At 40.2% G+C, this 21,636-nt stretch overlaps 1 protein-coding gene across 10 annotated transcripts in view; it reads right to left on the bottom strand.

The window, feature by feature from the left end:
• UNC5D (unc-5 netrin receptor D) overlaps positions 1-21,636 on the bottom strand; it is a 582,780-nt gene that overhangs the window by 137,296 nt on the left and 423,848 nt on the right. For 6 of the 10 annotated variants that reach the window (XM_036894362.2, XM_036894357.2, XM_036894359.2 and 3 more), the window contains exons 5-7: positions 7,511-7,691; positions 6,468-6,635; positions 4,543-4,707 (exon numbers count right to left, since the gene is read on the bottom strand). In XM_036894362.2, coding sequence (XP_036750257.1) covers positions 4,543-4,707; positions 6,468-6,635; positions 7,511-7,691 — 514 coding nt within the window. The remainder of the gene's footprint in view (positions 1-4,542; positions 4,708-6,467; positions 6,636-7,510; positions 7,692-21,636) is intronic. The other 4 variants (XM_036894363.2, XM_036894364.2, XM_036894366.2 and 1 more) reach the window with 1 other exon arrangement.

Raw genomic sequence — 21,636 nt, 5'->3', positions numbered from 1 at the left:
GCCCAAAGAGAAAGGAAGTGGTGGGCTTTGTTTTGGTAAAGGGAACCCCACCCTTTATAATCCTACATACAAAGCATGCATTCTGTAAACCAGGCGAAGAGTGAGAGTTGGTTCAGATGCACTGAGCTAACTCCAGAATGGAAATTCTCTTCGTCCAATAGTGCGCTAGGAAAGACACGGAAGGGCCAGGGTAATTACTGTAATGGATAACGATGAGGCTTAGACTAAGGGTCCAAGAGAAAATGCTCACCAAGGCAGCCTTTGCTTTGATGTGACCCCAGGCTCACCTTCTCAGGTGCCTCCTGTGGTCATTTAAGGAGATCACTCCATAGACAATGTGGTTGCATTATTAGATGTAGCTTGGGGATGTTTATTTGAACCTGCTATTGCATAGAAGTCCTTGACTTGGTTTCCAAAGCTGGCAATTCAAACTGCTCTTATCAATACACCCATCAGAAATGAAAACGAACCACCCTTTCACTGATAGTTCAGCATTTGAACTGTCACTGTTGAACTGACCTATCTTATATCCTGATGGGAAGGACGGATTAGCCATTGGGTCGGTCGCTCAGCCTTAAAGATTGCCTCTCCCTTTCAGGGCCCTGTGGCATTTCTCTGGCTTCTGTCCTACTTCACATCTAGGCACCAATCCCTCTGAAGCAGATGTAATTAATCTTCTCAAGCCATAGCCCTTAGTTTTATATCTGCTGGAGTAAAGGGAGAAGGAGCAGGCTTCTCTTATTCCTCAGGATCAAACTGAATACCACTCCATTTCCACCTTCTGCTCCAGCCAACGAGGCACGCACATGTTATTTACCCCTGGCGTGATCTTCAGACCACAGTAACAGCTAAGTTCATAAACAGAAAGGAAGATGATCAGAAATTACCTGATTCTGGTGTTTAAGCTTAGGAAACATGGATCTCCGAGTTCTCGTTTCTTGACAATCATACCAACCACCTAATTATCTTTCTGGAAAAGCAGTATTGTAGCATAAAGACATGATATGTTTAGTTTATGCTTGCATTATTGACCCCTGGACTAACTGCTATGGACAGAACTTGCCTCCTCTTCTCTCACTGGGCTTGGGGCATTTATTTTCTTGTTGGGAGTACTTAGGTGTGACCCTCTGCAATAGTGTAACACGAAGGTGCTGTGCTCCAGTCACAACTACCCAAGCAACAATCACACCCAAATAGTGAAGTGATCATTCAGAGCCGGCAGCTCCATCTCCAGGAGAAATGCAGCCCTTAGGGAGAGCAAAGGAGATCCAGATGCTTTGTTGAAAGCTACCTAAAATCAAAGGATTGTAGGTCATCTAAGAGCCAAGCAATGTCACTGTTAAAATCTCCCAGAGGAGACGGGAACTGAGGAATTGTTTTAGGGTCCTGTTTGGCATAAAGGAAAAAAAAATCAGGATGAAGGAAATTCCCACATTCTAACATGACCTAGATCCTTCCCAGAGCTACTGTTCCATGAAGCGGTCGCCAAGTGCTATTTTAATCACAGCCAGCTCTCACAGGAGCTCCGTCCTGAGACCACTGCTAGTTTCACCAGGAATGCCACCCCGGGAGAGGCACAGGGGTGCTGGCAGCATTTCACCAGATCGCCGACCTTCCTGCACAGACAGGAAAATGCAGCTTGCTTTTTTTCACGTTGGCAGTCACTCACTGTCTAGAAAGGCCAAATATATCCTCATGTTGGGCTCTGGTAAACACACCTCTTTCCCACTGCTGTATAAATGTATCTCATTAATGATTAAAAATAAGTCATTCAGCTCTAATTTCACAGGCTTCACTCTTTTTCCCTCAAAAAGCTAAGTTATCGTAGCCATCAAGAGTTTCTGATCATATTTGGCAGACGTCTTAATATGCTTACCATGGAGGGAAAAGAGGCTGGAAAAACCATGCTTTAGCAGAAAAGGGGATAGAGGAATGAAGTGGCTAGAGAGAAAGAAAAGGGTCACGCAGCATTTTAAACTCATGGGAGGATTCACCTCACCTCCTATGCAGAACATATTCCAGACCTCACTGTCTTGCTAGCTACGTATTTCCTGCATAGGAAAACAAACAGACTACCCACCAAACTACACACATGTGACCAAAACTACATGCAGCCAATGTCCATAGGAATGGTTCATTCAGTAAATAATGACTTCAGGCAACAGCCTGAACTATGGCCATGGCTGGCTCCAAGGAAAGAACTAAGCTGTGCAACTTCACAGTCAGTGTGCATCTGTGGTGGTTAGTGTTAGGTATCAACTTGGGACTGGGCCATCAGGTGTCCAGATGTTTGCTCAAAAATTCTTCTGCTAGGATGTTTCTGGACCGACATTTAAGTTGGCAGACTGAGCAAAAGCAGATAGTGCCCCGTAAGCGGGTGGGGCTCATCCAATCAGTTAAGGGCATGACCCGTCCCTGAGTAGGACAGAATTCTCCTGCCTGACGGTCTCTGAACCGGGCCACCAGCTCCTCTGGGTTCTGCAGCAGCCTGCCAGCCTGCGGGCTGGACCTGGGCACTGGCTCTGCAGATTGTGGACTTGACAGCCTCCATAATCACATGAGCCAATTCCTTATAATCTCTTTATATATCTGTGTGTGTGTGTGTGTGTGTGTGTGTGTGTGCATATGATTCCTATCACATATCAATGTATGCATGCTACTGGCTCTGTTTCTCTAAAGAACCCTAATAGAGCATCTCAGCTTTTAGAGTTGGGACCTAGGCAAGCCAATACATTCTCTGTGCTGGTAACTCCTTTCTGCCCTACAAAGAACTCTTTCTCAACTGACAAATGCCTATATACCATGGTGCAAGTGCCAATAAGTAATGCTCATATTTAATAACAATTCTTTCTCACCATAGGGGCTAACCATTGCCTGTCTTCAATCAGTAACTCTAAGACTAAGTCAACTAAGATTGAAACATAATATCCACAGATTTTCCCCAAGTGCAAGTCCAATCAATGGTTGATATGGAAGGTTATTACTATGATTACCTGTAATTCAACCAGTAGCCAAATAGTTTTATTGTCAATGGTGTCTTCAGAACACATGAGATTCACAGGCCTAACTATATCAGATAAAATATTTGACTGTGTGTCAAAAAATAGCCCACCCTCAAAGGTGTATTTCAGAAAAATCTGGTGATAGTCAAGGGTGCCCAGAGACACATTTCCTTAAACTTCTTGTTCTTGTGTTCGTGTTAAGCTTCCTTACATTTTTAGAAGGGGGAAGGCAAATGGCTGGAATATATGCACTCACAGCCCTGCCATCAGAGTCCAATAGCTAGGTTGCCTTCTGCTACAGTACCTTATATTGTATTACACATATGCAGGGTACTCAGTACTTGTATTGAGCAAGTAAAGGTGCTATGTGCTATGTGGAAGTGTTCGTTTCATTGTATTAATCATTTTAACCAATATATTAACCATACATATTTATTTTGAAAAATACGCTTGTTTGAATATGCTTCCCTTCAAGGTTACCTGGTCATACCAATGCAGAAAAATAAACCCCTCTTAGATATTTCCCTCATACTGCCATTTTCCCCAGATGAAAAGCAACACATATTCCTGAAAAGATGACAAACCAATGAACTTCATTGTTTTTTTGCTGAATATATTCCAAGAAGGCTACTTAATACTAGAGAATAAGTATGCCCTGAATTTCCTATTTTTTAAGCACCTAAAAAAAAATAAACACACTTTAGCTCATCTGAGTAGTCAAATGGGGGAGGGACTAATATTTTTGAGCACCTACTCTGTGCCATGCAACAGTCAAATACATTTGTGTAAAATCTGGCCTTGACAATAACTCTTGAGTGCACTTATAGATGGAGAAGTTCAGCAGTTAAATGACTTATGTGGGTCACAAAGCTAGCAAGGGATAGCACCAAATTAAAACCTGTCTGTGTCACCCTATTTTCCCCTTCCATACTTTCTTACGCAGGCAGACAGTTGCTTGGAGATGGTAAGAGTGTAGCCTCAGGAGTAAAGCAAAGACTTGGGGGTTTTGAACTGAACATTCTATTTCTGGCTCTGCCAGACTGATTTGATACAAAGCCACCCATCTGTCCAGGTGTCATAACCCCCCTCATACCCCCAGTTTGGAAGACAGCAGTCACCAACACAAGCCCCTCACCACAGAACCACGCTCCCTGAAGATTATTAAAAGCTTTATGGTGCTGGGAAATTCTTGAGAGAAATATAAGCAGATGGTGATGGGTATCAGAATTTCATCAAACTTAAAAGAGAATTGTGGAACTAAAAAAGACAGTTTTAAACATTTTCTTAAATCATGTCTCTTAAAACCTTATTTGGTTAGATTAATAAGTATACTCATTTATGGAACTTACAGTATTAAGATATTTAAAATTATCCCCTCTCTACTAAAAATATATTTGTCTGCTTTTCCACACTTTTCACCCATTTTCTTTTTGCTTGTGGCAATTTTGCTTTCTGCTAACTTACTGAACCAAATCACTGGCCATGGCGTTTCTTTTCATATTATGGACAAACACTGAAAATGTGAAGCAGAAGGTGTTACCTAGGATGCAGAGACCATCTGTGCAGTTCTCAGATTCCTGGCTCAGACCTTCACAGAATTTGCCCCCATTTCTTGGGGGTGGGGCTGTGCACTCCCGGATCCGCAAGTGCTCACACTCTGGACTGCAGACCGACCATTCACTCCACACTTCCCAGCTCCCGTCCACTTCAAGGGGGAGAAAAAGGAACCATCATTAGAATGAATCACCCCAGCACTGCTGCTATTCGCTAGAGCTGGATTTTAAAGAAATTACCACCACCACACAAACAAGATCATGTATCTGTTTACCTTCTCTCCATGGTTTCTTTTGTAAGGAGATAGGTTAACATAAATGGTGGTGCAATTCTCGTACTATTTCAGAATGAGACCAATTACTGAAATTAGGCAAGCATTCCAATGCTTAGCCCTTGGGCTGGCTAATAATGTCATTATCCATTATCTTTCATCAGTCTTTCATGCCCAAGTCTATATCCACCAGTCTTTCATGCCCAAGTGCATCTCAGATGGATAGATAAACTACGTGCAGTAACCACCTGTGATCACCCCTTCCTTGTGGATTGACGGTTTAGAACAGAGAGAGGAATGAACTGACTTTAAGTCCTAAAAACCCTAAATAGTAAAAGTTAGACCCATATATATCGGATACTATTAAACTAAAACAGGTCACACCCCAAGATATCAGAACTTACAGAAATAGAATTTCTTGGGTTTTGGATTGCTGCCATATGTAGAAACACACAGACTGAATTCACTTCCACTAGAAATCGACCCTAGAGATTATGGCAGCTGTGTGAGGCTACTGTCCCACTACTATGCTCATGTGGGTTATTTAAGATACTGCAATTTTTTAATCTAGTCAAGAGTGAGATGACATAAGAACTACTAAACCTGAAGCAAAATGTCTTAGTCCTTGTCTGGTTTTCGTCTAGGTATTGGCTGAGCAACCCTGAGCATGTCACTTGGTCTTACTTTACTGTTTCTGTCAACTGGGGATAATAAAACTCACAGCACATAAATGACATAATGTGTGAAAGCATCTTGCACAATATCTGGCACATAGTAAGCACTCAATAAATGTGTATTGAACATAAGTTCAAAATGAAATTCCAGGAAAACACTACTGGTGGCGAGCCTCACCTGAGCTTTGAGTGGGACTGGATTTTGAAATTTTTAAGCATGAGGCTCTAGTCCAGTGTCCTTGCAGTTGTTTTATCATGCATGTGAGACCTAGGATCAATCTATGTCTCAGTGGGAGGATACGCTTCTCGTAAAGAAAACCATCTTCCATCTCATCTATTTCTCATTGTATAAATTGGGTTAGAGCCAGTAAGAGATGATGAACAAAGGAACTTACAAAAGCTGTATTTGACAAATGAAATGTCCCTGTAGTTGGGAAGGAAGTTAAGCACAAACCAAGTGTAAAGCATGAACTACTGTGATATTGTACAGCCTCTGCCACCTGTACTGTAAATAAATGCAAAGCTAACCCTGATATGATAGGCTTAGTTGATTGGCAACTGATGATAAAGGGTCAAAGTTTTGATACTGGTCTTGAGTTCAGACAACTCACTTAATCCCTGGTAGCCACTATACAAATGAACGCTCAAAACGGGAGAACCACGGAGAGAAGGGGCTGGCTGGGCCCAGCCAGACACCAGCAGTATAAAAGCACTTCCAAGCATTTGGCTTATTGATGGTTGAGTATGTAGGGTTATCTGAGTATTTAAAAAAAAAAATGCCCCACACTGAGGGATTTCAGCCATGTGCTTGTTATTATAATGAGTTCCACATTAGCCGTTTGGACAAAGGTTCCATTCTAATAACTCAGAAGTCAACTTTGGGAAGGGGGCTTATACTGAATGCTTCACACCAGCTTAAATGTGTTGGTGGACCAGAAGGGAGAAGGGAATCTGCGCATATCTCACCAGGACACAGAGCAGTGCAGGTTATTTTCTGCACTGACATTCCCTCACAAAAGGCCCCACCATTGAGAGGAGCTGGGTTGGTGCAGGTCCGGGAACGTTTCTGCCATCCTCTACCACAGCGAACATTGCAGGCTGACCACTCCGTCCAGGAAGACCAGCCTCCATTCACTGAGAGAGAAAAATGGGGAGGGGAAGAAAGAAAGGAGAGAGGTTTTTACTGATTGCCTACTATGTGCAAGCCACTGTGCCAGGTGCTGTGAGCGCAGCATCCAGGGACTGGGATACCCTGTGGACCCACAGCGGCCCCTCCATCCTGATGTGACCTTGGGGTTTAGCTCATTCCTGTCCCTCAGCCTGCTCAGCTGATAGAGGAGGGACACAAGAGAATTTTCTTTGCAGGGAAATTATGAAAAATAGGAAGAACTCATCAGTACATCTCTAAAGCACTTGAAAACCCAGACAAGAAGAAGAAAATATCAGCATTTGAATTTCCATTACTTTAAATGCTTCAGAAATAAATCCCAGGACTCTTCGATCATGAATTGGACTGCCTTGATTTAAGTAGCCGGGAATTTCTTTTATTCAATACTAGAGATATTCAGCAAATGGTAATGTTTGTTTTTGGTGGATTTCATGTACCAGGAGAAAAACTGCCGACAGCAGGTCTGGGGGAGATGTAGGGGGTGGATGCTGGGTTTGGGAAGGGCGGGAAGTAGAAGTTGTCCAACTCAGTTCTTTTCAAATATAAACAGAATAGAAGAAAATAAAAAACTTTTAAAATTACTATTTTTTTAAAAGAGAGAGACTGGAAATGTCACTGACTATCTCACCGAAGTCCAATATCAGACAGAAGAGCAAAACACCTTAACAGCCATGTGGATGTGTTGTCAGCTGCTGAGCGGGAGAGGCAGCGGACAAGGCGAGAGTGGGAGGTCCCCAGCCTCTCAGCTCCAAAAGCTGAAAGAGTCAATAAGCTGCACATCCCTCTATGCCTCTGTTCTCCATCCTCCCTCACCCATTCCTGGCCCTCGGCCTGTTCTCACCGTAAACCACCACGGTGGCCGACAGGCTCCTCCGTTTCGCCACGATGTTGGCCGCCATGCAGGTGTAATTCCCAGAGTCTGAGAGCCGCGCCTGCCTGATGATGAGGTTGTGGTCGGCCCTCGTGTCAATGTTCTCATCTTGTTCAGAGTCAATGGGCTCCTCATTTTTTAGCCATTCCACCTATAAGATGAAAGGCATGTTTATAAGTCAGTTAAAAAAAAAAAAGAACTCTTTTCTGGAATTTGAAGGGTCTGATATGAGGGAGAGAGAGACAGACGTAGCTAACATACAGAGCAACAGCAATGACCTTTTCTTCCCCTTTATTCTCTATCCCATCCCTCTTATTTAGTTAATTTAGCATATTCAGAAAATGAATACTTAAGTTAATAAACTGGTGGCAGGAAAAGAACACAAATATCCTATTGACTTTGACCCACTTTCTAAAAACTCAGTGGTAGAGAGAAAAGAGGTGACTGCAATTGGGTCACATCATTATATTTCATTTTATTATGACTCTGATGATGATGGTGTTTCAATAACTAGTCCAAAATGGAGCACAGAAAACCGACACAGATATGCAGAGCTTGTAGTTTGTGCTAAGAAGGTATTACATTGTCAGACAAAGGCTTCAAGTCAATATGTTTGCATTTAAACACATTTTAATTAAGGTGTGATAATGTATTAAGGCTACTACAATACAGGTTTGGGCAATCACAGGCACATAAACTAAAATAAAATTTCAGCGCTCCCTAGTTTTGGAGATAAGTGTATTTGGTGACCACTGATGTCAGACATTTAGGTTGAGATAGACGCCCAACACATTTAAGGCCCAGGCCTCACTTCTCCTCACTTCTCCCTGAGTGTATGTAGGGTGGCCCCATCTCTGATTTCTTTGCTCTAGCTTGCTCCTGAAGAACCAATTTCCCTCTTTCCAGTTCCACCCTAATCCTGTTCTTGGTCCAAATCCTCTTTCCCTGGACACCTGCAGAACACATAGATGGAACCTTCTGCTCCCTAGATCCTACCCCTCCCCACTCGCGGTACACCACCCTTAGCTCCCCTGTCTCATCAAGCAGGTCAGTTCCCCCCTGAACTGTTCTCCTTCCTTATTTTTTCCTCTGCTTCCACATTCTCAACAGAATCTCTGCTCTGTAGTGCCATCGTGGTAGCACTAGAAACGTCTCTTGCTTGACAAGAACGATTTAGCTCTAGTCATCACCTTACGTTATAAACAGGATTTTAACAGATACATTGAAACCATAATTTAACATAGAAAGCAAGGTCACCACACCAAAGGGACATCACCCAGAGGCATATACATCAAGGGACTTTTCACATAACCCACCCCCATTAGCACAGATAAACTGAAGGTTGGTTTTAGGATAAGATGCCTCATTTAACATTTACATCTAAAGAATTCTAATCCATCACCGAGAAACAGGCAGCATCTGTTATATAATGATTTGGTTTACTACAGATGTGTTGGTCTCTATAAAATGGAATATACTCATCAGAAGAAAACCTGTGACGATCCTTTGTAATGATAGTTACCCCAAGCATCATCCCATTAATGAGAGGTTAGAGTACCAAAAATCACCACCATTCAAAATCTACCCTAGAAGGGGTCAACTTTAGAAAAATCAAAAGATGCTACACAGGGAAAAGCAGAGATCTGAGCACTGCCTGCACATGTCAGGATGCGCTGAAAAAGCAACGTGGTGCAGGGCTGGGAGGTAAAGCATCCAGCCTGACCACCAGCCCCAGGGGCTCCCAAAAGCATCCCCACGTTCCAGCCTGGAGGTGGAGGTACGAAGAATGAACGGCCCAGAGCCCACAAGCCCTGCTCTGTTAACAGAGCAGATGAGTGGGACTCATTTGAAAGCACATCGGACCACCGGTCTGTGACAAAAATACCCTCCACTGCCCACTGACGTGCATCTTTTACAGTCATTCTTTTATCCATCTGACACATATTTCAACATTCATTGGACGTCAGAGGTTGTCCTGAAAGCTGTGCAAAGTGAGGTACACAAAACTGGCAGAGCCTCTTCTTTCACGTATCTTCCATTTAACGGGTCAGGTGGAACTCAAGCAGTAAATCCACACGGCCGCCAGGAAATACGGGCTGGAAGTAGTGCTGCCGCCAATATCCGGGATGAAACACTGTGAAGCCAACGGGATTGGATTTTTAAAATCACCACCACTGCTATGCCCTTGGAAGAACAAATCGGAGCGCTTGAAGTAGATCTGGGGGGCTTTCAGTCCCTCCGCTCTGCTCCTGGTTCAGCAATTCTGAGTGCAGATCACGGGGTTTTCTCGTTGTTGATCTCCTCTTGCTGTCCCATCCGCAGCATCTAGAAAGCTGATCCCTCCCCCACCTCGGGCTTCTTGGTCCATAGTTCCCGCCGAACAGCTGGGCAGGAGGAGGCTGGACAAGTCTGGCTCCGGTCCTAAGTAAATCACTCCCAGCAAGCAAGCAGCCGGAAGGGGCTCTGGGGCACTGCCCCTGGAGACGGACACTCAGGCAGCCTGGGCTCCTGGACATCAAAGAGCGCTCTCTCGAAGGAACTGTGGCCCAGACACAATTAAAGCCACAATCATCAAGCACAAGTCTGGCTTCAAATTGAAAACTTACCCAAATCATACACAAAATTAAATGACCAACAAACTAGAAAAACATTTGCCACACATCTGGCAGATACAAGGGTAATCATGTGATGATTTAAGGACTAATACTCTAAATAGCTCAAGCACTCATATACATCGATGAATAAATCACATGCTGGGTAATATGGCATAAAGATGAGTACAGATTTCACTGATAGAAAAAAGAAATACAGGCGACTGAACAACTGAATGAATATTCTACACCATTAGTGAAAAAGTTAAACAACAGTATAATGCAATTTTTCCTACCAAAACAACAAAGATTAAAATCATACCCCCATACACAGACATACACATACACACAGAGTTTTCCTGTGGTGTGTTTTCTGCTGCATTTACAGAGCGTGGCACATTTCTGCTATTGCTGCTGTACCATTATCTCCTGCCTGGGGGGTCAGCAACAGCGTCCTAACTGTAAGCACGTCAGGACGCTTATACATGCTAAATAACAGAGCTTTGTTTTAATCAATCATGAGTCAACAATGTGATTTAATACATAGGCACTAAAAGTCATGATTCAACTGGTGAAAACACAGAAAATACTCATACATGAAGGAGTCTAAATACAAATTGTATGGTTAGTGCTTCTACAAGTTTGTAAAACAAGAAATTTAAAGAAAAAAAATACATCTTTCTTCCCATCATTTTTAGATATACCTACCTAAAAATGATGGGAAGAAGATGCGATCTGTTTATTGGGGTTTTAAGAGAAGGCTGGGTAACTGCTGTTCTTTTCTCCATGGTGGTTAATTGTCGCACATTCGTGGGAAAGCTATTTAGCAATCTGTAAAAAAATCACTTTAGCTTAAAAATGAAAAAACCTCTTTTACTTATCATGTAGCATGGTGGTTTCTCAAATTTATATTTAACCATAGACTGTTTCCTCAAAGGGAAGCTTTTCTGAAAGCCCAAAGTGAAAAACGGATAAATAAGGAAAGATCTTGTAACTAACGCCGAAGTGAGAGTATCAGAGCCACAGAGGTGAAGGCCCTCAGTTGCCTAAGCTTGGCCACCCAGGGCCCCGGCTTGTATAGCCTCAGGGGAGATCATGCACATCCTTCCCCATCCGTATGCATCCTGCCCCATCGAGCTGTGCAGTGCACACCAAACCTGTACCACCAGGTACAGGTGTGCTTGACGCTGTGTGCACACAATACAGTCTATGCCTACCCACTCACGTGTACTGTGGACAGATATAATGGTCTGCTGCTGGGTCTCCCCAGATCACTCTTACTCACACACACACACACACACTCTCTCTCTCTCTCTCATATTGGTGTATATGGTGTCATGATTGAGGTGCATCCATCCAATTATGTCTATGACAATCAGCTCATTAGTAGACTTTAAACTATGGGGCTGCTTTTTTATTAGTAAACTAATAGCTTATCCATTTAACTGATGGCTGGATCTTTATGAGGAAATCAGTTTGGTATTTTCTGGGCTTATAAAAGTGACACGTTGCTCTTGGATTTATACTTCTGTCACTTAGAGAAGTTTAAAAACATTTTTGTGCCCCTAATGTAGAATAGTTTAATAAATAAGACAGAAAAGCATCCCCTACACCAGCAGCTGCAAAGTCAAATGTTCTGGGGGGCCTGGGAGGCCACATAAATCACTGAGAGGGCACTGGATGCAAGACATCCGAGGGCACTGCTTGCATATTAAAGACAAGGGGCTGTTTTTCACTTCAATAATGGAATGAGCTCATTCTCATTTTTCTCAAAAAATGTTATCGCTTTCTGTCTCCCTTGTTTTTCCACTTGAAGTGAAACCATGAGTATTAAAAAAAAAAGAGTACAATGCAAAATGACAATGAACTCATTTTTGCTTAAAAATCTCCTTTGTTTTTAATGTATCACAGTGGTCTTCGGATTCATGGAGTATTCTGCCTCCGTGTCAGGATGTATGGGGAAGTGGTGGCGACTTGACACAATATAGATGATAAGATTTAGGCAGATGAGGGCTGCCAGCCATGTTCAGACTGTCATTACCAGTGTCACCAGAACTTTCACCTTCCACAAGAAGTGAGGGATGTGTATTTTCATGTGATATTTCTTTATTCTAACAGCATGGCTCACATATTACAAAAATATATCCAAGAATTAGAAGGAGATTCACTCTCTCTCCTTCAGATACTATAACCCACCAGCTTTCTGGCCCCTAGTGAACATTATCACAATGAGAAGCTTGATGTCTGTCACCAAAGTTAATTCCTTTCATTAAATTTGCCTCCCCCATCACCCTAGAATGTTATGGTTCATGTAGATCATTGCCTATTCTCCAGGCTTCCTCATGAAAATGAGTGGCAAGCATCAAAGAACTTCTGAACTCACATGCATTATCATAAGGGCACGAATACTGAGTTCAGAAATTACTTTACAAGAGGTTGCCAACACTGGAAAGCCCTAATTAAGCTCTTAACAAAAGCAATACAAATTTTCAAATTAGCATTGCGGGATCAATACATTGACCACCTCTAGGCTGAAGGACATTTGTATTACTGATCCAAATGATCTCATGCTAAGAGGTCATCTGAGAGGCTCAACATTCCAGAAGGGGTTGGAGGCATTCATCCCTCAGAGAAACAATTCTTCCTCTGGTTTCTACTTATTTGGTTTAGATGGATAATCCCAATTAGAAGTGTGTGAAGAAACTAGTTACTTAGTGGTAATGAGCTTATGGATTTATAGGCTGCCCAGACCCATTAGCAGAGCGTTATGTACAGATGGCCCACAATTGGTAGATTTTTCCAGTTTATAAACAAATCTGGAAATACAGACCATCAAAGACAACTGGATTTCACATCAGATAGCAAGTTCCTGATTGGTCATTCTGGTTAGCAGGGGCAGAAGGTATATAACTGATAAGCCTATAGATTTTCTCAATAATAGGCAGCATGGTACTGGATAGGGAGGGAGCTGCCTTTGGAAGATGCATGAATTGATACTTTGTGGGAAGTAATTTTAACTGAGATCTGCGTTACATTTGAAAATGTAGGCATGAGTCCTAGCTAGTCACCTCTTGTGATCTCTTGTCACAGACATCTATGCATGTATACACATATACCTTATAACAAAATGTTTATTTCCATTAGACATTATGTCAACATTTCCATTAGAGTATGTCTAATGCTCCAGTTCTTGTGCTGAATATTCCATAAGAGAAAAAGAAGGTGAATGGTGTTAACCATTTAGAAATGTAAAAACTAGACCAGAAAGAGAAAGCCACCTTAATAGGACAGCTCTCTTCCCATGCAGGGTCAGAAGGCTCTTGTCCTTTGAATTCTAAATAATGGCTACCTGGACTTTACTTTCAAATCCTACAGAACATGTTAATGAGGACCATCTGTTGATATCCTATCCCCAAATTCCAGTCCTCACTCTTGGGATTTGCTAGACAAAATATAAATATAAAATTGAGTTGCTTATATGTATTGTAAGAGTGCTCAGCCATCCATATCATTCACCAGATTTGTGCAGAATAACCACATAACCACATGTGATTTGTGAAACTACATAATAGAGAATTGATACCACTGAAGGTAATTCTCAAAATGTATTTTGGGATTTCACGGTCATTCCTGAGAAAGAGTCACAAATATTTTCTTGACTAAAGCAACATTGTTAGACTTAGGTGTATTGTTCCCCAAAGGGATGATTTAAAGGATGGCTCTCATTTAAATACATACACTCTGGTTATGTTGTACTAACATGTCAGAATGTTCAGAATGTGGTCAGAATTATTTTGCTATCAAAACATTACTCAGAACTTAATATTTGTTCATGTATATCTCACAAGAAGTTATGGTGGCCATCTCAAGCTTACCTGTTTTATTTTGCTGTTTGGCAATGAGCAGAAATGGGTGGATTAAGTAGCTCATGAAATCCTGCTGGGAGGACACAGCCTACAGTCTACAAAGATTTAAGAAGGCCAACTGTATCTAAGTCTGTTGGGTGATATATAGGAAAGCATTTGCTGTATGCAAACCTGAGAAAGGGAGCAGGTTTTTCTGGCATTTTACCTGTTTGGGCATGCATGTGATTGTTAAGATATGGCAGCCACCTTGTGACCACGAAGAAAAGGAAAAGGAACCCAGAGAGATCTTAGTCATGGTCTTCACATTTGCAAGTGAACACATTGTGATGCAATACGTCATCTCATTTGATCCTTACAACCACACACACTCCTAGACAAAGAAAATCTTCTTCCCATTTTAAGTCACATATGTGATTTGTCTAAGGCTACATATGTGGAAAATGGTAGAACGAGAACTAGTAGCCTTTAGTTAACTGTTCTACCTCAAAACACGAGCCATTTTCTCACACCTCTTATTGGCCACATGAAGTGCAGCTCCTTCACATTGCCCACAGTTTGGCTTGGCATTCTGGAATAAGTCTGACCTGGAGCATAACTACTGCAAAGAGTGATACAGCTCTCCTCATAATGGGGCATATAATCGTCTAATGTTAGTTTAGGCCATTATTTGCTTTGCTACTTTTGGATTAGATGTCACCTGTCCTGTCCTCTCTCCTTGATAATATTTCCTCCAGGTTATTTATAACAGTACTATCGTGTTTCCTCTTGTGTCTTCCTTTTCTTTCCAGACTATATAGATTGATTTTAAAGCCACCTGCACTGCGGTTTCTTCAATCTAGCTCCACTTATCTGATTATGTATCACAAAAGGAAGCAGAAATGCAGCTTAATTGTGAAGTCACAGCAGCAGAACCAGGCAAATGATACAAACCTAATGATCACGGACAGAATCACGCTGACACCAAATGAAATGACAGACGCAAGTCCCTCTGCAGAAACCCGAATTCTGATTATGGAACTTCATGTTCTGACATTGCATGCCTCTTGTCAGATTAGCGCTGTCCTTTAACTTCCCTGTTTCAGTTATGGAAGACAGGCCCTGACTCGTGGTATTTTATTATTATTATTATTATTATTATTATTATTATTCATTTTGACAGGGAAAAGGTCTCTGGGCACGTGAACACCCTGATCCACTGTTTACTACACTGTAACCTTACCATGTGTGGAGAATGAAACATGTTTATGTTCATGTAAAGCTTTTATAAGAAAGCTGATCAGAAGGAAAAGACTAACACCGTACAGATGAAACCCGACTATAATAAGAAGGGGCAGAGAAGCGCAGGGGAAAGGTGATTTGTAAGGGAGGGTGCATGCTGCTGTTTGTTGTTCAGCCACGTTTCTGGAAACGTGACCATCTTGCCCTTTGCTAACTCCACCTGTGCTCACTGCCATCTGCTCCGGGAAAAGAAATTCTGGTTTTGAATCTTTGATGAACCAACATCTAGGAGTGCTTCCAAAGCTTGATATCTATCTCAAGGAGCGGTCTAAAACATAGTATGATGAGCCTTTTCATTTAAGGGATTATTTTAGGATGGGAAGGACTGTTGAATAAGATTACAGAGAGTTGGTTTTCAGACAGATCCCAAACTTCTTCTGGAAATTCACATTTCCTCCCACAACTTCTGATATGTAAATAAGGTTTAAAGGTGGTGGTGCAGAGACATTAACTAAAAGTTCCCTGTTCCTGTTCCTGGCTACCGTGTAATATATACTCAAGTGCTGAGAAAATAGCCATCTTATTAAGGATTAAAATATTAAAGACTGAATACTCATATCATAAACTTGTTTTAAAAGCTGAACCCGAGTTACATACATTTAGATAAAAATACACAAATATATATATATCGGTTACACATACCTATTTACACACCATTTGGGAAATCAAATCTGGTCAGAATAAAAACGTTTTCCTTGGCCCCACAGGAAGGCTAATCATGCACTGATCTACAAAGGAAATGCATGGACAGATATGGATGAACTCAGCTTCAATATACTGGGTGGCTGAGAATGAATTAACATAATCATAAATTTGTTCCAATTACAGGAGGCAATTATCAGAGACCAGCTTACACCATTATCAAAATGAAATCAGCAAAGTGCACCTACATTCCAAGTAGATGCCATCGAGTTAATGGTGCTTTAAAAAAAAGGCCCTATACTCATTCATCTTCTATCCCTTTTATTATTGTACACTCCATACAAGCTTCCTTTCAGCTGACAGATACAAAGCCACCATGAAAGAAGAAAAAAATACATGCAGTAAGAAAAAAAAAGTCATACTTATTATAATAACACAATGGCAAGCCAAATTCAAACTCTAAAGTTTTGTGTGGATAATTTCTCTAGATCGGTGGCTCAGATAGTGCTTTGCAACTTTGACAGTCATTCACATCGCCTCCTGTGTTCTCTCAAAATATTGATTAGGAATAAAACTGTGACTAAGCCTGTCATTACCTGCTCCAAACAAAAGTTCTTTGTGCAGAAATGTAGTGCTGTTTTGCAAAGGCAACCTGCTGCTGTTCATATTGTTTTCATTCTGCCTCCACCGTTATAAATAGAACCTGTTGCCTTGTTAACCACTGCCAATCAGGGAGGTGTACAGGACAGTCAGACATATTTCGTAAAGGAGGCAACAAACTTAGTCTCCAAATTTTGATAGCCGAAAAGGAGATTCAACTCCATTTGCTAAGATGTATATTAGAATGTACTGGGCACTGGAGGAAACAAACATTAAAGATACTCAAGAGAAGGTAGATTAATAAGAAAGACAAAAAGGTAGTTTTAACTAAATACCCCAGGTTTTAGTATTACAAAAGATGGTAGGCCCCGTGGAGCTGCAGTAGGGGGAAAGAGAAGGGAAGGGTGACTAATATTTTACTTATATTGCTGCTCTGTTAAGCATCTGATACTATTCTAGGCTCCTTCACATCTTAAACCACTTGGACTTTATCAGCTGCATTTTTACAGTTAAAAAAAAGTGAGCATGAAAGAGCCAACATATTCAAGCATGCTCAAAATTCTGCCATCTTGAATAAGTAAATACACACACAAAATCCTTCCTTCCTTCTTCATAGTCCTCTCTCTTGAATTCTTTAGCAAATACTCATCCCCTCATTATTATATTTCAGTTTGGCCTCCAAAGCAGCAACTCACTGAAATGGCTCTGGCTAAGGTGATCAATGACCTCCAAGTTGCTATATTCGGCCTGCACTGCTTGTATGCTTACTCAACTTCTGAGTAAGAGACCATGAGACTATGCTTGTATTTCCTCTTCTGTTGTCTTTATAATACCATATGTTCTCTTTGTACCACTCTGACTACTCCTGATGGGTCTCTCTTCTTGACTCCCTCTGTAACCAAACAGGAAGTACTCTATTTCTGCAGGTCTCAGAATTAGATCCTTTCTCCACATCTCACTACACAATGACTCTCGGGATGACTTCACCAGACTCATGTCATTTGCATCCATACACTGACCATTTCCCAAACTGCTATCTTCACTTCATTGTCCTTGGGCTATAGCCTCTATGTTCACAGGCCTACTCAGCCTCTACTTTTGTGTGCTTCAAAGATACTTCAAGCTCAATATGGAGAACTGGATTTGGATTTTTTTTTTCTTGTAGAAGTAAGACATGCATAAATGATTTCCTTTCCTGCCTGACATTCAACTATTTGAACTTTATCATCTGAAAATAGGGATTCACTGAAAAAATGTAGAGGGATGGTGACATAAGAGTTTCACATTAAAAAGAACACTCTTGCTATGATATAGGATATATGGGACAGGGAGAAGCAGGCAAAGCCAGGAGCAGAGAGGTTATTAGAAGACTGATAATAATCCACGGAAGAAACTGTGGTGCAGTAAATTGGAAGGTTATGGTGGGTATATAGTAAAGGGCTTTGACAAGAAGTTAGAGGTAAAATAGAATGACTAGACATTTTGACTGATTTAAGGTTTAAAGACAGGGCAATGAAAATTTGGTACCCATATTTCTGAGCTGACAAGTGATATAGGGAACAGCAGGTGAAAAGGTCATTTTTGGAGGCTGTATTGATACCTTCTGACTGAATATCAGCCTTAGTCCTTAATATGCAAAGAGTACTCTCAAATCAGTATAAAGAAAAAAAACGAACAAGGTAACAGAAACAAACAGGCTAACTACTTGAATAATTAACTCAGTGATGCATATAGTTAAATTTAAGATATAAATAAGGCACTGAAATAAACATCTTTAACCAGATCTTTCTTCAGCTCCAGACCTAGATAGTCAACTACTTTTTGGGCATATTTACTTCATGGTCTTCAGGATAGGTTGGTTCCAAGGCTATAGGCATACATGAGATCATGGAGAAAGGATAAGATAGAAAAACAAAAAAGAGTTTAGATAAATCACTTAAGAAAAGCAGTATGTTAAGGTCAGGAAGGGAAGGGGAGGCTGAAGAAATATGTGCTGATATTGAGGCAAGAGAGAAGTCAGGAATGTATGTATCATAGAAACCAAGAGAGAAAAGCATTTTAAGTACTTAAAATTTAGCACTGAAATAAAAGGTGAGTATAAGTCAAGTCTCAGGCTTCATTTCAACATGAAGCATCTTCCACAGCATGTTAATTAAAGGACTCAACTCTTATCCTAATTTTATTTTTTATATAATAGTAACAATAATAAAACTATACTTTCCTTGGTACTCACTAATATTCCCACAGAGTCAATTGGCCACCTGAAGAATGAAGTTCTATCTCTATTTCATTCCTTATAGCAAACAAATCCCAGGCACATAGCATGTTAAAAAATATAATTAGTGAGGCCACCAAAGTACTGCAAGAAAGTACTGGTGAATAGTTTTGAAATTTGAGAGTGTAGATGGATTTATTGCATGGTATAAAAGCCAAACCATAATAAAAATTGACTATTAATATGCAAAAGTTCAATATACCAAAAAGATGCCATAAACAAGGATAAACATAAAATGTTTGCTGCACATGACAAATGTTACCATCCTAAAATTAGACGAGATATTAAATACATTTTGCAACTTGTGAGCATGATACCCATCCAGTAAAAATGGATGCTGGTTAGTATGTTCTACCAGTATGAATAAATATTAGCCTCGTTTTTAATATACAAAGATCAAGCTCAAATCAATAGGAAATAAGCATTCTGATGGAAGATGAGTTAAGTAAGTACTTGAATAGATTGGAGGAGAAAAATTAAAATGAATAATTAACATATGAAAAGTTGTTCAACCTCTCCAATGGTGAAATATTATTGCTAGCCTATTACCATGGCAAAAACTAAAACTATATAGGGCTGGCCAAAGTGTAAAGAAATAGATATTTTCATTTACTTTAGGTGAGTCAAAATTAGTAAATCCCTTTTTTTGGACAATTTTTTACCAAAACTAAAAATACTGATAAAATTTGATGTGAATTTCCACTGGTTGTAGTGGATCAATCTTCAGTGAAAATTCAAAGGTACGTGCTAAGATGTTAATTATAGCCTCGTTTATAATAATGAAGAAACTGGAAACAACCTAAATATTCCTTTATAGATTAAATCAGTTATGCACATTAATTCAATGGAACATTACAAAACCATCAAAAAGAATGATGCATTTCCATTTTAAGAGAATGGGAAATATCTCCATGAGACATTACTGACTGGGAAAGTTGATCAAAAAACTGTTTTTCTTATCTTTACATGCAAAGACACACTATCTGGAAGGCAGTTCATCAAATGCTATTTGGATGGTGGAATTTTTGGTGATCCAAATTTTCTTCTGTGTAGGTTCCTAGATGGCTTTACTTTTTGGTATGAGCTATTCACCAAGTATTTCTAGCCCTCTCCTTTACAAGTATAGTTGTGCTTTCTAGTTCCTTTTTAGTTTGGTGGGGTCATGTGACTAGTTCCAGTCAATGAGTTGTCAGCAGAAGTGACCTTTGGGTTCCAGGAATGAGTATTTAATTTCCTGTGTTGAGATTCTCCAGACTTTTCTTTTTCTCTCTGCCACAGCAGCTCACAACTTTTGAAGAATGGCTATTCCATTAACCTTGGCAGTGTACTAAGAGTGTCATGAAAACAGAGCACCCAGCTGACATGTGACGGCCATGTAACATGAGAGAGAAATAGATCTTTTTTGTTTTAAGCCAATGAGATTTCTAGGTTTGTTACTTTATCATCATCTAGCCTATTTTCTGCAATCTATATTACATTTTTAATCAGGAAAAGAGGCTGTTTTCATTAAACAAAAATGAATACATATTCTCCAAATTGTTTTTAATACTCCTGGTCTCTAAGAGGTAAACAAATTATCTTAAATTGCATATCTTTCTTTTCAATAAACTAACACATTAACTAGAGAAACAATCCATTTCTAGGTGGCTACCAGTCTATTCCACACTTCATTATCTTGATAGCTGTCCTTAGCTGGTTATTTTAGACAACTCCATGATTTTTGTATAATCTTACACAGTGCGGATCATGGAATAATGAGTCATTGTGTTATGACTCTAACCCCTCAAGCCAATGGAGGGAATTACTTCAGTTGACTATACAATTTCATTAACATAATTGAGTTTTTCATTTGTTTTTATTTTTTGAAATACCATAGTTTCATAGGTTACAAACATTCCAAGAGGAATCTAAAAAGAAGTGACTTTGCTTATCCAACATTTTCTCATTTGGGGAAGGTGTTTACGTTTCTCATTTCAATCAGCCTGGTCTATTAAACTGGATGGTTTCCTGTTTGTTTCTAACCAGTTTATCCTCCTCTTCTTTGTGTACTGGTTTTTATGAACTAGCTTAAAGCTGCTGTTTGGTCTTCACAACACTACAGGGAATATTTAAAAAATAGACTAAATTGCCTTTGTGATTTTTTTTTTCAAACCTGCTGAAAATGAGATTTTTCAATAGCCTCTACTCTATAACCCTCTCCTTCCCTTTCAATTTAAATTTTGGTAATAAAATGAGTTTACCATATTCTGTTAGTATCATTGGGGGAGATAACTTGTTTCCTAAGAAATGTACACATAAGTCTATAATCCTCTCCATTCCTGTCCTTCATGGTTCTACTATGTATGCTGTATGCTTTACATATGTGTATAACATATTTAGCAGCTTATTTACCTTAAAAAGTCCACCTTTCCATGTCACTTATTGCTTCATGGACATACATTTGCAAAACACAAAATCACCATGGAATAACTAGTCTACCATAAGCTGTTGTTTGGAAGAGTTAATGGTTATAGATTTATTTCAGGACACTTGGAGAGTCAATTCCTAAGGACACACTTGAAAAAAAAGGACACCTTGATCAAAATTATTGAAAAAGGAGAATATAACCTACTTGGGAACTGAATATTTGATTACTTATTTGGGGGAAAAATAAATGTGCCCATGTGTATCTTAAATGGGTGTGTAGTTAACAGCTAAATATAGGGTCTGAAGACCACCAGTAGTATGTTAGGCCATGGAGTATACATTGCAACCTTCTACACAGATAATGCACAAGGTCTATAACCTACATAAGGATTACCAAGAGTTGATTCTGTATAGTACTTATTAAATCAGTAATCTTCC

This window comes from Manis pentadactyla, chromosome 7 (assembly GCF_030020395.1).
Source record: "Manis pentadactyla isolate mManPen7 chromosome 7, mManPen7.hap1, whole genome shotgun sequence".
NCBI classification, from domain to species: Eukaryota; Metazoa; Chordata; class Mammalia; order Pholidota; family Manidae; genus Manis; species Manis pentadactyla.
The sequence above is the reverse complement of the archived record's forward strand: the minus strand, read 5'-3'. Positions and strand labels throughout refer to the sequence as shown.